We start from the raw sequence: 15,554 nt of genomic DNA, 5'->3' as shown, positions 1-15,554 counted from the left end.
AATTTTTTTGGAAAAGCTACAATCTTCTGGAAATCGGCAGTACTAATAGAGACTACAAAATATACGTAAAAAAAATAATATTCGTCACTGCCTTTGAGGGTTCCGAACTGTTAAAGTTCAAATCTTTTCCTATTCACTTCGGTCCAAGGTACATAACTCTTTTACGTCAGGACTATGTGTAGACTATTGTAAGGTAATGATGGCGATTCTTGGATTGTTCCTCCAATAGATCGATTCTCCAACACCAAAAGATCGATAAGATCGAATCGATTCTTTCACGCCGATCTTTCGCGTTAATCGATTTTTCTTACGGAATCAAATCGAAATAATCGGTTATTATTTTTTTTTCGCTTGCCACAGAACTTAGTTGATAACTTGATCGAAAATGAAGATGATTCTTAACAAACACGTCTCCTGAGAATTCGATTCGCAGCCGTCATATTTCTGGAAATAAGTACTGATATCCTTTCCACTCATGAATGATCCGATCCCATTCAATTTTTCCCAACGTCTCGAAGATAGGGTCGTTGAATCGATCTTTCATTAAATCGATTTTTGAGCCCGATCATTGAATCAAATTTCCTAGTAGCACCAAGACGTAAAATTTACCAAAAAAAAATTCGTAAAAAAAGACGTAAAATAGACCAAAAATGAAATGCCGATGTAGTCTTTTTTACAAGAATAATTCGTAAAGAGTACAAGATTTTTTACGTAAAAAGGTAGAGTTTCTTTACATAAAAAGTTATGCTCAAAAAAACTCTTGCTTCCTTAAATTTATTAAAATGATAAATCATAAAGAAAAAATTGACTTTTTACCTATCTTAATCTGTAGTCAATTAATTCTCCATGAGATCAACTTTCAAATTATTATCTACCTGTCGGGAATTGAACCTGGGACCTGCCTATCAGGAATCGAATGCGCTACTTACTGAGCAAACGAGGCTTCTGTGTTAGAGGGGCGAATTTGCGCTGTATAAGTGAATATTTTTATTGTTGAATATGCGAGAGAACGAATTGCGGAATATTTTTTGAATTTGGAAAAATTGGATAAGGGCAAAAACTAATATTTATCATGGATATTTTAAAGATGGTATACCTACTTTCAAAAGTACCTTTGTTGTTCAGGAATATGTGAAAAAAGTTATGTACATTTTAATAATATGTCCCCCTTTTTTCTTTTTCTTTTCTTAAATATTATTAACATCATGCATCAACTTTTTATAAGAATGTCTTAACTATTTTAATAGAGATAAATTAAAAATCTTCTCAAACTCTTAAAAACTCTGGCTTATTCGTTCAGAACAATGTGTTTTTGTATCCAGTTTTTGGGCTGTACTTTTTTTTACAAACAATCTTTAGGGGACATTAGAATTTTTTGCTTAATTTCCTTGTCATAAAAACTATAAAGGTATTTCCTGTTCGGTCAATTCAGCGAATTTTCCGTTCAGCATTTTTTTCCTGATTTTCTACATGAAAAAAATCGCGAATTATTTACGAACAGATTTCAGTTCAATACTCCAGTTTTTTTTTTACGTCTTGGATCATAAATTTTTTACGTTAAGTTTTCAGACTCTGATTTTTTACGAGTTCTTTTACGTACATCTTTCGTACTCGTAAAATTTACCAGTTTTAATTTTTTTTTTACGAATTATATTACAAGATGTGCTACTAGGGAAGGGTATATTTTAACTTCAGATATGGATTCTACGCAAAAAGTTACGTAGAATTGATATGGCGTACGGTGTGGCGATATGGGTAAAAGGTCGGACATGGGCGATTCCGGGATTGTGAATGTTTAAGACCGGAAATGCGTTCTAATGGCGGGAAATCAGTTTTACGGCTGTTTTCCGATAGATTTGCATGAAATTCGTTATCCTGGTGGTTTTTGGCTCGATATAAAAGTATATTTTATTAGATTCTTGAAATACCAAATAATCGATATCAAATTTCATGCAAATGCATCGGTAAACAGCCGTAAAACTGATTTCCCGCCATTTTTCCACCGCCATTTTGAAATTTGTCGGAATTTCAGATAACCAATGAAAGATTCGTTCTTCTCGTGCCAAAATACCCTCGGTTACCAAGTTTCATGCAAATCCAACGATAAGCAAACTGTAAAAAAATTGTTATTCTTTCTATCCACGAAAATCAGAGGAACCGCGAGGAGACGAGACGGGGCCGCAAATTTCCAAAACGACGGCCATTAGCAGGAGAAAAATGGAGATTAAACCTGTGTCTCCATGTTTTTCTATTTGTAACACAAGTATGCATGTTCATGCCAAAATTTCAAGCGTTCAGCTGCAACATAAAGGGATGGCTGGTAATTTTTAAATCGATGGTCATTTGCCGGGAATAAATTGTCAATAGACTGATTTATATGATATCGTTTGATACCGTTATTTGATATAATATTAAACCCTTGGTTCGAATGTAAACTAACACAGAACCTTGTTTCTGATTCGCGCTCATTCGCGCCCTTTGCACCTTGGTGGTATAATGCGTCCAAGTGTTTCTTACAATCGAAAGTTCTCGTGTTGAATGTGTCTTCAATTGATTCAAGACCGGTCAATGGCTGAATTTTAATTCCCGTGTTCCGACTCCATTAAATTCGTATTCTTTGGGGTCAATGATGCGAGGGACTATCTTTTTCTGAGGAATCTTCGTCAGGCACCCGGCACCGTCCTATTAGAAAATGGTCGTTTTCGGGCTTTGAGTGGACCCATTTTGAACTTAGAGCGGTCTTTAAAGGTTATAACAGTTTTTATTTTTTTTTTACTCGCCAATTTTAATACGATCAATTTGTAATTCGGTCGGGAGAGGGAGTGCTGACTTTGATGACGCTCCTCAAGAGGACCTGAGGCTGAGGGGGCCCGCCCGGGAAAAGGAAATTTGGATTCTTTGGGGTCAGGGTCCCCCAGGTCTTCTCGGGGAGTCTACGTCAATTTTGAGAGCAAGGAGAAACTTATGGAGGAAGGGCGGCACTGTCTCTCTTTAAGAATTCATCTATAGGGTAGGCTGGATATTGAGTCTGCAGGGGTAAGTCTTGGACAAAATTGCATCGGTCGGTTACAAAAGGGCTCAATCGCCAGATATAAAAATACTTACGAAAAAAACAGTAGAAACTGTACATACCAACCCGTTTTAAATTGCAGATTAATTTATAATGTAATTAATGAATTCATCGCTTTAACATTTTAGAGCTCTGAGATTTATAAGGGGTCAATTAAAACGGTCATTACCACTTTTCTCGAATTCTCATTTTTGGCGCTCGAGCCCTTTCGTAACGGACCGATTCAATGGTTCGTCCTCTTCAATTTTGATGCTATCAATTCGCATTCGCAATTCGATCAAGGACCTTTATTTCTAAGCATTAGGACCAGAGTTGCGAAATGAAATTTCACCAGAACGTTTCACATGAAATCTGTTTGGCCAGAAAGTTTCACAATTAGGTAGGTAGTGAAATATTCCTATCTCAATAGAAAAAACTGGCCTCCGGCCAATTTGTGCGCGGCGCGAGCGCCGCGTGCGGGCGCCTTGCGCCGGCATATGGAGGGGGGGACAAAGCCCACCCATCATGTTGCTACGATCGCGCAAAACTCTTTCGCTGAAGCCGGAGCGGCGCTCCGCGCCGGCATAAGTAGACACATTTACTGGAATATTTAGAAAAATACTGCCAATTTCACGAAATCATAAAGTTCGATTGGAATTTTGATCAAACGATAATAGATATGAAGTTTTTATTCAAACCCCTAAACTTTACCTGTGTAAATCTCTTCACGGTATGTGATGAATTCAGATATGGACGTATTTATGCTGAAAGGAGCTATATGCGTAGGGTTTGCCTGTAACATAGTTCCTTTTAGCATAAATCTGTCCATATTCAGAATAGACTCGTCGATATAATGCGGCAACTTCAATTAAATAATTGATTACCTAATGATGCCTCCCAGTAAAGACGGCGATCCTTAAAAATCTTAGCTTTCCTACGATTCATTAGGATCCATTGGATTCATCGACATCATAATTTAGATACGATTATATATTATAATCTTTCCTTAAGCACGGTAAAAATGCTATAAAAACCTACTTCAATGGGTAGAATCACTATTCAATGTTTAAATAGTCTTAAAATAAAACGGGTTTTGCAGAGCATCAATCCCAAGTTTTAAAGTTGGCGGTCGAATCTTACCGCCGGAAATGGTTCACCACCCGCCCGCCGAGAGCGCTACCTCCTTAGCTCGTATCCCTGTGTTGAAACAACAGCAACATGTGGAACGTGATAAACGAATGCGCTTTCGTGTAATCATTACGATGATTCGTCAAGCTCAAGTGACGTGGTCGAACTGGCATGCGATATATCGTACCGATTAGGTAAAAAATCTCGGCAGATTTGGAATTTTTAGCAAAAAAAAGGACGAAAGCCCCTGCGTATGAGCCTAAAGAATCATTCTGAGCCCAAAAATCGACAAAATCAAGAGAAATGAAAGCAGGATAGGGTTTGGAAAAAAACCTCGCATTCGATACAGAAATCGATAGCTGAATCGAATGCGAGGTTTTTTCCAAACACTATTCTGCTTTCATTTCTCTGAATTTTGCCAATTTTTAGGTTTAGAATGAATCATTAGGCTCATGCACAGGGGCGTTCGTCCTTTTTATTGCTAAAAATTCTAAATCTGCCGAGATTTTTTACTTAATCGATGCGATATATCGCATGCCAGTTCGACCACGTCATTTGTGCTTGTGCTTGACGAATCACCTCAATCATTGAATCAAGCAGGTTCGTGTAGTATTATTATACATGTGTTCAGTACCTACCTCGTGAAAAGGAACCGCGAAAGATGGAATCTGCAGGGATTCTAAGATCATTAACAACAAAGATATTAGTTTCTAATGAAGATCTAAGTGTCAGTTCTAGTGTACGTTTCAATGATTCATAGTATGAAAGTACCTAATTAGTCGTCTAAGTTTGCTTGGTGTGTAGGTACCTACGGAGTAATTTTGGAGATAGTAGGTATATGATGCAGTAAGTATATAATGCATTTGAAATCCTAGGTTTCACCTGACTCAAACCACTTGCTGCCAATACCGAGGAGTCTTTTGTTTCTTTGAGCGTTCAGCCCAAAATGGCGATTTGCTATTGGTCCCTCTTCAATTAGGAGATTAGTCCAAAGATCTTTTACGAACTTAAATAAATAACGCAGGTGATGCTTTGTGCCAACTTTCACACGATCAAACGTTTTTTTACAAAATCTACTACCCTTCTCAGTGAGCTCTTCGTGTGATCAAAGCGCCCTCGCTACGCTATTATATGACGCGTAACCCTTCAATTTCAAGTTTTTTCCCAAGATCTCTTAGGAACTTAAATTATTGACCCAGGTGGTGCTTTTGTGCCAATTTTCAGAGAATTTAAGGCATCTTTTCAAAATCTACAGTCCGTCAAAATGAGCTCTTCGTGTGATTTTGCGGAACAAAGTGCCCCCGCCATATGACGCGTATCCCTTCAATTTTGAGTTTGATCCAAAGATCTTTTGGGAACTTTAATTAATGACCCAGGTGGTGTGCTTGATGCCCACTTTTAAAGAATTAAAGGAAGGCATTTTTTCAAAATTTACCGTCCCTCAAAATGAGCTGTTTGTGTGATGTCGCGGGGCAAAGTGCGCTACTTTTGTGCCTAGTTTCCCTTGAATTTTGAGTTTAGTCCAAAGATCGTTTTGGAACTTAAATTAATGACCCAGGTGGTGTGCCTGATACCCACTTTTAAAGAATTAAAGGAAGGCATTTTTCAAAATTTACAGTCCTTCAAAATGAGCTTTCCGTGTGATTTTGCTAAGAATCGAGATTGGCCCCTGGCCCTGCCCCCCCCCCTCGAAAAAAAAAATGTCTCACCCTAAAATCGTTTGACGTCCATAAACGTCTCTACTTCTGAATGAAATTGAACAGATAGATTCTGAGATATGGCTGTACACAGATTTGGGGGACGCCTGACGGACGGACAAACATTTTTTCAAGTATGGTTATTTTGACTCCAGGGACCTTAAAACGTCTAGAAATGATGAAATTTCAACCCCCCCCCCCCCCCTTGAAGGATGACAATACTTCCTCTACCCTAGAGGAGCGAGAAAGTAAAAATGTATGACAAGGTAGAACCGTCGGGAGTACCTAACCTAATAATTGAAAATATTTGTTGTGATGATTGTCTTGGTGTTAAATTGTTTACAATCGTCAAAAAGCGAGAGGTGTCCGAAGTTACCCTACTCTAGGGGGTAATTTTGCACACCTTTCATTTTTTTAACGACAGGGTGTGGCGAGACCCCTCTAAATTTTTGACAAAGGCAGGTTATCTCTTTAAAAAAAAGAAGAAGCAAGTTCCCGTATTGTTTGCCAACTATTTTTTTTTCTAAAATCCTTTAAATGACAGTGAAAAGAAAACCAATATCGATCCACACAAGCCAGCCATTGTCATTGCATCTCTTTGGAATCCACCTGCTTTCCCCGCCCGACATCGGCCCACACTCGGCCGCAGCCAGAAGAAATGCACTGCATTTGAACTTCCCGCCGCAATGTTCAGTAGGGTCTTAAAATTCATCTACGGGATCCAAACGGGATCACAGGAATGAGTAATGACTGACCTGTGTAGATTGGTCTTAATGCTTGAGAGAAACCTCGAAAATAGTTCAAAGTTACCAGAATCGAAGTGCGTAGTAAATGCATTCGTCTTGCCATTGTTTTACTGTCATCAAACAGTTCAAATTCTTGAAAAAGTACATGTACAATAATGAATTAAAAATACATGTGATGTAAAGGGAAGGGGGTAGGGAACACGAATTATATATACTTTTTCACTATTTTAAGCGGTTTCACAAGCCTCTGGATGTAACATAGAAAGTTTCAAAGAGAGAATGAAATTTCATGAAATTTTATCGTGAAATTTCATGTCAGAACATTTCATAACGCAACTCTGATTAGGACGCCCCGTTAGGCTCCTTAAAGAGACCGGGGGGGGGGGGGAGGAGGGGGAGACAGAGACTGCGGGACTATTAAATTTGGAATAGTTGGGGTCAATTCCTTATTTAACTTCCCGCCCCCAGCCTCATCATCTGCGCTGATACAACCGAGGAAGACGCGTGGTAATAGGAAAGTCTGGGACACTGTAGACGGGGATTTAAGGAGCGCGAGGAAGATGGCGGTTTGAATTGTAAGGGGGTGTGAAGAGACGACCAACGTCGACGCAGCTTCAAGTGTGGTCGCTAAAGATGGAGATGGCGATACGACCACACACTTATTTTCCCACATTCAGAATGCTATTCGTTGGTTTTTTATATTTTTTTCTTCCATTCGAGGAGACAAGATATAATAACGAGATATCACTTGTTTTATTTTTCTACCATAAATGTTCTATGAATATTCAAAACTTAGGCTTAGTACCTAATTTACTTGAATATTCTATGAACATCTTTTGAATATATTCAAGAATCGAGGATATTGCACAAATATTCTCGGTATATTGTGTGCTATCTGGGCCGCCACAAGCTTGAAATGGCTCATTTTGCATGTACTTTTTTCCGTGAGATGATTAAAACGCTATGCACCCTATCTAGGGGTATACTAAATATGTTAAATTTTGAAATACATGATATTTTTTTCAGAGACTACCATTGACTTCCTAATGGAGATGGCATTGGACAAAGTTGCGTATTTACCTTTTGCATACCTTGTTGATCAGGTAAGCTCGTATTTCATACTTATAAGTCAAGTATGATTTTATTTTCTATTCACTCTCCATCAGAACGACCGTAGAAGATCTTCATGCAGCAAAATCCCCGAGAAAACTGAACTGACGCTCGTAAATGGTTGGAAGAGCAATTAAGCAGCGAAATAAAGGCGGAAGAGGAAGTCCGAATGGGAGGCTGTAAACTGCCACCCATTTCCTGGAAACATGGACAACTGCCCCCCGTATAAATTTGAAAACTGCCACCCGACTTGACAACTGCCCCCCCCGTGTAAATTTGACAACTGCCACCCGTTGAAATTTGACCAAGGAGCGCGATTGAGCGGGGTCGCACAGTTTACCAAACTTTCCTTCACACTTGGACAGGCTGAGGACTGTCTACTGAAAATCAACACATGATAAGAAATTGAGCAGTGTCTGTGATGATTTTTAATAGGCGTGTTTAAAAGTTATTTTTTAATAAAATTTTTTAAAATTTTTTAATACGGTGAAAAGAGGTCAATGGGCTCTTAGTTGAAAGTAGTGAAAAATTGTAAAAAGTATTTTTACAGTAATTTACAGTATTTTATAGTAAAAAATAGTTAAAAGTAGTAAAATTTTAGTAAAATTACAGTCAAAGAGTACATCACTACTAAGAGCTTTTTTCATCATTTGGCATTACTTTTGTTATTCTTTTTTTTCTTTTTTACCTTTTGAACTTTCTTCTGACTTTTACCTTCTTTCTTTTTGGTGAGGTTGGTGGGATTTTTGGCGAATTTAGTGGAAATTCTTTTCATGAAGTCATAAAGGGACATCACTTCGCCTTCTTTGTTGGGGATTTTTTCATCAAATCGCTTGATGACAGCATCCACCCACTTACTTTTTTTCTTTACCAAGTCCATTTTGTCACACCTCTCGCTAATTTTTTTTGAAAAACAAACTTATAATCGCCCCGAAAAATCACGTCATTTCCCCTTTGGCCCCCGCCTTGAACCATAGAATCATCGCACATCTTGTTATGATGCTTGCACGAAACGCTGCACTGACTGTGAGTCCTAACCCACAAACTACTTGTAAACAGACATTATCTTCTTCACTCGGACGTTCCACTGATTGTGAGTCCTAACCCACAAACTGATTGTGCACAGACATTATCTTATTATTTCTACTTCTCCTGGCTTGAGATTCACAATCAGTCTTCCCATAATACCGCTTCGACCCTCTGTGCGCCGAAATTCATGTGGGTGGCAGTTGTCAAATTTACACGGGTGGCAGTTTTCACTACCGGTGGCAGTTTTCAAATTTATACGGGTGGCAGTTTTCATACAAATTTCTTGAAAACTGCCACCCGGGTGGCAGTTTGCCGTCGCCCAGTCCGAATAGATTTAGAACTTTGATGAAGGGTGTAGCAGATTGGATAAGTGCACAATCGCAAAGAGGGGAGATTTGTATGACCATTCTCAACATAAATGCCAGGGCGGCACTCTAGGCAAAAACCACCTAGGAGAAAATTTGAGAAAATCGAAAAACAAATTACAGCCTGCAAATCTACGGGCTTTCATTTAAAAAAAAGAGCAGGCAAATCGGTTGGATGGTTCTCTCAAAGTTAACGTCCAAAGAGTCGGAACTTCGTGTTTTAAGCCGCAGTGTGTGTGCCACAGCCGTAATTCCAACAGGAAAATGGCGCTCAAGCCCTCCAAATATTTGCATCGTTAAATTACCTAAAAAATCAGGTTGTATCCTATTCGGGTCACTAGAGGTGCCCTCAAACACGCATTTGCATCATCAAGCCTATCGACGGTGAAACTACCAAACCACGTATCTCGGTTTGCGACGTCGCAGACTTCCTGTCATACTTCATTTTTTAAATAGAAAACTACTCAACGTCAGTTCGTGAAAACTTCCGTGATTTTTCCTCTTTGTGCGGAGAAAAATCTGTGAAAATTGTAAGGAATGATATGGATTTGATCTCCTTCAAAAAAATAAAATGTGAGTGGAGATTTTTAAACACCGCAAACGAGATACGTGGTCTGGTAGTTTCACTGTCGCTATGTTTTCCCATGTATTTTTTCATGAGAAATCGATTTTACTCTTTTTCAAAACGAAATATTGCTTTATTTACCGAATTAATTGTCAAGTTCAATAAATAAATGAACGCTTTTTGAGGTACTATCTACTTATTCCTAGTTACTTATTAACAATACTTAATTACGGAATACGCCATTCCGGCTGCAGCTGATAACAGATATCCTTGCACGTCGCGCATGCGCACAATCCTTTTACGTGTGGCATTACAATGATTGCCAACCTGACTACACAAGTTCTAGCTTTCACTATTCGGTACAACTTTTTTTTTTTTTTTTTTTTTTTTTTTTTATTTTTTTTTACACAGTATAAGTTTACAATTTGTCTTTAATTTCTTCACTTACTAACATAATCCCTAAGATAATTTTGAGGTTTTCTACTCCTTTGCTCTTCCATTTTTGTTCTGCCTCGCATTGAACCTCTACCTCATCGCGATTTTACATGCTCATTTCTGGAATTTTGGTAATTTACATTTGAACTTTAAGCAACTGGACTTTGATAATCTGAACTATGCTTTCTTGTTGATCATTATTTGAATTTCGATCAATTTGAGAAGTACCTACTTGGACTCTCAAATAAAAAGTGAATATCTTCTTCCAACTCATTATCTATAGCGTTTTGTTTTTGTACTTTTGCTGTTTTTTCCACTGAGTACAATGCAAGTACCCTTATTGTCCTCTGTTTGAGGTTTTTTCAAGATTTTATTACCACTACTATTTAGACTCTTTTCATTCGGACAATTTTCTCTAGGTTTGATGAATAATCGATTCCTCCTGTAATGTTTTCCACTTTTACTTTCTATTACATGAGATCGGCGTTGTTAGCATTTTTTAACAACATTGCCTGGTTCCCATTCACCTTTCCATAATTCTTTGAAGAATACCTGGTCTCCTGCTTGGAATTCTGATAATTCTCCATGGCCCTTTGTAGCAGCCTGTCACCCACAGTTTGAAGTTCCCGCCAGAGTCAGAGTAGAGAGAGTGGCGGGAACAACAGCGAACCTAGTGAGAGAAGAGAGAGAGAGAGTGAGTAGTCGCTGTCAAATTGTTGAGAACGCGAGCGCGTCGCGGTTAAGCTTTTCAAAAATGTAAGTGTTTTTTGGATTCACCCCTTCTAAGGGTAAATCTTCTTCTCTTTTCGAAATGTGCCACTGTACAGTTCGGAGTTATGCGGGGTGGCCGCCGGGCCAATATGTTCCTTCTTTCTTAAAGTGTTTGTTCTTCTTTGAAATCGTCATCCCGGACGAGCCACGAAGGCTCGTTCCGGATAGCCTTCGTGGCTCGTTCGGAGATGTAGTAGTTTTAGTCCCCGAGTTCTGAGTTGTTCACCTTGTGATATTTTTTTCTTTTGCTTTATATGTTAAATTTTCAATTTATGAAATCTCTCATATGGGACAGCTTGTGGTTTTAGCCTAGATTTATCAACATACATTTTTGTTTATAAATTACGCGACATTAACAGTTTCGCAGGGGAAGGCATTTTGCCTTTAGCTGAATTTCTAAAATTTAACAAAGCTATATATAGGGATCTTGCTTTGATTCTACACATTTCTTTGAAATTTTCTCCAGTGTTTGAATTGTTCTTTCAACTGAACTATTGGATTCAGCATATTGAGGGCTCAGATTTTATTGACCATTGCTGCCATTGCCTCTATTTAATTCTAAGGAATTAAATAGAGGCCCATTATCAGAAAAAATAATTGCAGGAATTCCATTCCTAGCAGATATGGATTTTACCTGTGTTATGAGGCTATTGGCCTTGGTACTACTGATTTTTGCTATTTCTGGATATTGAGAATAGTAAGCCACTATCACTATGTACAGATTGAATTCCATATTATAATCCATGCCTACTTTTTGATGAGGATAATCTGCAATTTCGTGGGGGAGGAGGATTTTGTAAGTAGAAACCACCATTTCTGACTCATCCGCAAAAAAAACATTTGCATAGGGAAAAGAATGGTATCTAGGGTTTTTCTAAACCGAGCCAGGAATTATAGCTCCTTATTGCAACATCTAGCTAGTCCAGTCAGTTTACAGAAATTTGAGGGCAGTTTTATCCACCGTTCCTTGTGGACTGAATGATATAAAATGTCGACGATGAAAGTCCGCAACCACGTGGCGACTTGAATAGCTTGATTTTTCAGGGAGAAAAAATAAACTGTGCACTTTCTTCGTCAATGTAATAAAGCTTTAGAGTTTAACTCTGTTAATATTTTCCATGTTCATACATTAGTGGCGATGGGGAGTGTTCGCTGGGGAGCAGGGGAGTTGGAACACACTTTGGTGGGAGCTCCGTCTTCGACACCAAGGTATTATACCCCCCGTTAAACGCTTACCTGAACATTTCGATCCAGCTGCAAAATATCACGTTGTCTCCGATACTTCGTATATAAGGTAAGCAACAGAATTGTATGAAGTCCGAATGAAATCGCTTGCTAATACCCTAAGTACTTATTAAAATTTTGATTTTTTTAAACAATTTTTAGAAAATTTAGTTACAAAATTTATTTTTGGACTTTCAAAACGTTAGAAAACTTTGGTGCTATCAAAATTTATCGATCGCAAAGTGGGTGGAGGGGGGGGGGTTGACTCTAAAATTTTGGGAAGCCGCATCCCCCTTAAAAATTAAGTTAAACAATTTATTTTTGGACTTACAAAACGTTACAAAACACTTGAAAAACGTTGGCATTGTCGGAATTTTTTGATCGTAAAGTGATGGGGGATACCATATCTTCAACCCCCCTCCCCCCCCAAAAAAAAATAAAGGTATCTATATGGACTTTTCGGGGTGACTCACATTATTTTTTTTTTTTATTTTTTTTATTTTTTTTTTTTTTTTTTTTTGACTTACAAGACGATGACATGTTTTTCATATTTTTTGGTGTAGGTAAGTGCGGGGGCTGGTGATTTGCACCTACACTATCATGAGATCAAGGAGAGGTTTAAGGGGAGTATCAGTATCTCTTATCAAATTTTGGACAAAAAGTGGTTCGGAGCCCAAGATTCAAAACATTTCCTTTGTCAAAATATTTGTTAAATTCGCATTGGATTGAAACGAAGGAACGTTGGCAAGAAATTTTCCTGCTCTGACCTGCTAAGGGCGGTTACTTACCGGACTCACTGGTAATCTAAATTCATATTTAGTTTAAAAAGAAAGCGTTTTGTGCCCCTTTGCTCGTTTACATTGTAATCTGAAACGTTTTCTGAACAGGGAATAAATTCGAAAATATCCGCATCCCAAAAAACTCGCAACATGGAGCCGAAAGGAGGGGTATCGATGACGGCCTTGTTTACTCTCCCCCCCCCCCCCCCCAAGAGGGCCTTCCCCCCTAGAATCTGGAAATTAATGCAGGTTTTCCAAGTTGACTCACAATCAATGTAGTTTACGAAAATAATCATGATTTTATCCTTAGGGTCACTGGGTACGTGTTAAACGGTTGCCTGAACATACGTCTACAGGCGCATTTTGGCGAAAGTGCATGTTTTTCTATCACTCCGAGGCTTTTTTGACACCGAGCGCATCGTCTAACTAAAACGAGCATTTGATATATTATCAAGGAGGCTTTAGGACACATTTAACCCTGGTTTGGTTTTAGTTAGATGATGCGCTCATAGATAAAAAAAAAAAAAAAAAAACTTTTTCAGAGGTCGACTTTTCAGGGACATCCGCAAAAATCTTAGGGAAAACCGTCGTTAAGGTTTTTTTGGCTACAATTAAAAAAAATCTTGTAAAAGTTTAATAAGGATTGATAACTATCCTCGATATAATGTACGTAGCGTGCACACAGTTGGAGAGACGTTTTTCCCTATGATTTTTGTGGATTTCCCTTAAAAGTCGACTTTCGAAAAAGTGTTTTTATCTATGAGCGCATCATCTGACTAAAACCAAACCAGGGTTAAAATGTATCCTAATACCTCCTTGATAACACATCAAAAGCTCTTTTTAGTTAGACGATGCGCTCGGCGTCAAAAAAGCCTCGGAGTGATGGAAAAACACACATTTTTGCTAAAATGCGCCTGCAAGCGTATGTTCAGGCAACGGTTTAACACGTATCCAGTGACCCTATGGACCATATCATGATCATGATTGGTACCAGTTATTGAGAGTCCAAAGTTTGAAAGTGGGCTGGACGCTTTAGACATGAGGTCCTCCAAATTGTTGTACCTTCGATGCACAACCTACGCTTTAAAGTGGTAAAACCATACATTTTTTTTTCTCCATTTAAGACATGTAAAACTTACTCTGCCGAAATGAAATCCCGTAGTAACACAATCCAAATACCTAATGCAAACTTAACCTGGAGTTTCTTCTTATTCATCTTTTGGTTTATTGGCTTATGTTCCTAATGTGGAAACCTTAAGTTTAATGCTAAGGTTTTATGCTTTGAAAGGCAGTTGGTTCCACGTCTAATAAGGGAAATGTGATGTGGAGGTGGTGGCACAAACAACTACACGAATATGATGGAAATATGAGTGTATTGTTGCAAATACAAACAGACGGGTTAATGCACCAAACGGGCGGCCGGCGTGGCCCAGGCCCAAACGGATAATGATGATGAAAGATCACAGCCAATCAGGAGAGAGCAGTGGCTGGCGCCATGACAGATGGCAAGGGCTGCCAACCACACACCTTCCCCCTTATAGAAAAAATTTACTGGCGTTTTTCGCCCTTGTAAAAGTCATAACTTGGCGTTAATCGCCTTAGGACAAAATCTAGGCGTTAGTCGCCTTAATAAAAATGATTTATTGGCGTTAGTCGCCCTTGTAAAAAGAAATCACACTCCGTTAATCGCCTTAATAGAAATAATTTATTGACGTTAGTCGCCCTTTTAAAAAGTAGTCCTCTGGCGTTAGTCGCCTTTATGAAAATAAAAATCTCGACGTTATTCACTTTCATAACATAGGTAATATCACTGGCGTTAGACGCCCTTTTAAAAGTAATAATTGGCGTTAATCGCTTGAATAAAACTTGAAAATGGTGTTAATCACCTGCTTAAGGGAATGAATTTGGCATTAATCGCCTGCATAAAAACATGAATTTGGCGTTGATCGCCTGCATAAAACGATGTGATGTGGATAGGTGGTGGCACAAACAACTACACCAATATGATGGAAACATGAGTGTATTGTTGGAAATACAAAAAGACGGAAAAATGCACAAACAGGCGCCCGGCGTGGCCCAGGCCCAAACGGATAATGATGAAAGATCACAGCCAATCAGGAGAGAGCAGTGGCTGGCGCCATGACAGATGGCAAGGGCTGCCAACCACACAGGAAATGATTGAAATTAAAAAAAACATGAAGGGGAAATTTGTAATTCGCGCTTTGACTTCGGTAAATTGAGCCAGTTGTGTTTACGCCCGTGTGAGGGGAGCGGAGGGGCTAGAGTCTGCCCGAGAGCGCTCTCAAAAGAGGAGAGCTGGTGGGGACGATTAGCGATTGCGAATGATCGCAACGTCCACAGCGATGGCCCCTGGAGGATGGAAAAGAGGAGGGGGGAGGAAGGTCCCACCGAGATGTTCAGAAGGGCTACCAGCCGAGATACTCAGCCGCGATGAGAGGGAAGGGAGAGGGAGAGAGCTCAGCCGAGATGCTCAGCCGAGATGAGGGAGAAAGAGAGAGCTCAGCCGAGATGCTCAGCCGAGATGAGAGAGAGAGAGAGCTCAGCCGAGATGCTCAGCCGAGATGAAAGAGAGAGAGAGAGAGCTCAGCCGAGATGAAAGAGAGGGAGAGAGCTCAGCCGAGATACTCAGCCGAGA

At 39.1% G+C, this 15,554-nt stretch overlaps 1 protein-coding gene across 1 annotated transcript in view; it reads left to right on the top strand.

Annotated features, from left to right (window-relative positions):
- LOC109031665 (angiotensin-converting enzyme) overlaps positions 1-15,554 on the top strand; it is a 115,649-nt gene that overhangs the window by 62,552 nt on the left and 37,543 nt on the right. The window contains exons 10-11 of the mRNA XM_072296650.1: positions 7,647-7,723; positions 12,029-12,189. Coding sequence (XP_072152751.1) covers positions 7,647-7,723; positions 12,029-12,189 — 238 coding nt within the window. The remainder of the gene's footprint in view (positions 1-7,646; positions 7,724-12,028; positions 12,190-15,554) is intronic.

The sequence above is a fragment of the Bemisia tabaci genome, chromosome 1, assembly GCF_918797505.1.
Source record: "Bemisia tabaci chromosome 1, PGI_BMITA_v3".
NCBI classification, from domain to species: Eukaryota; Metazoa; Arthropoda; class Insecta; order Hemiptera; family Aleyrodidae; genus Bemisia; species Bemisia tabaci.
Note: the sequence above shows the minus strand (reverse complement) of the source record. Positions and strands in the feature narration are given on the sequence as shown.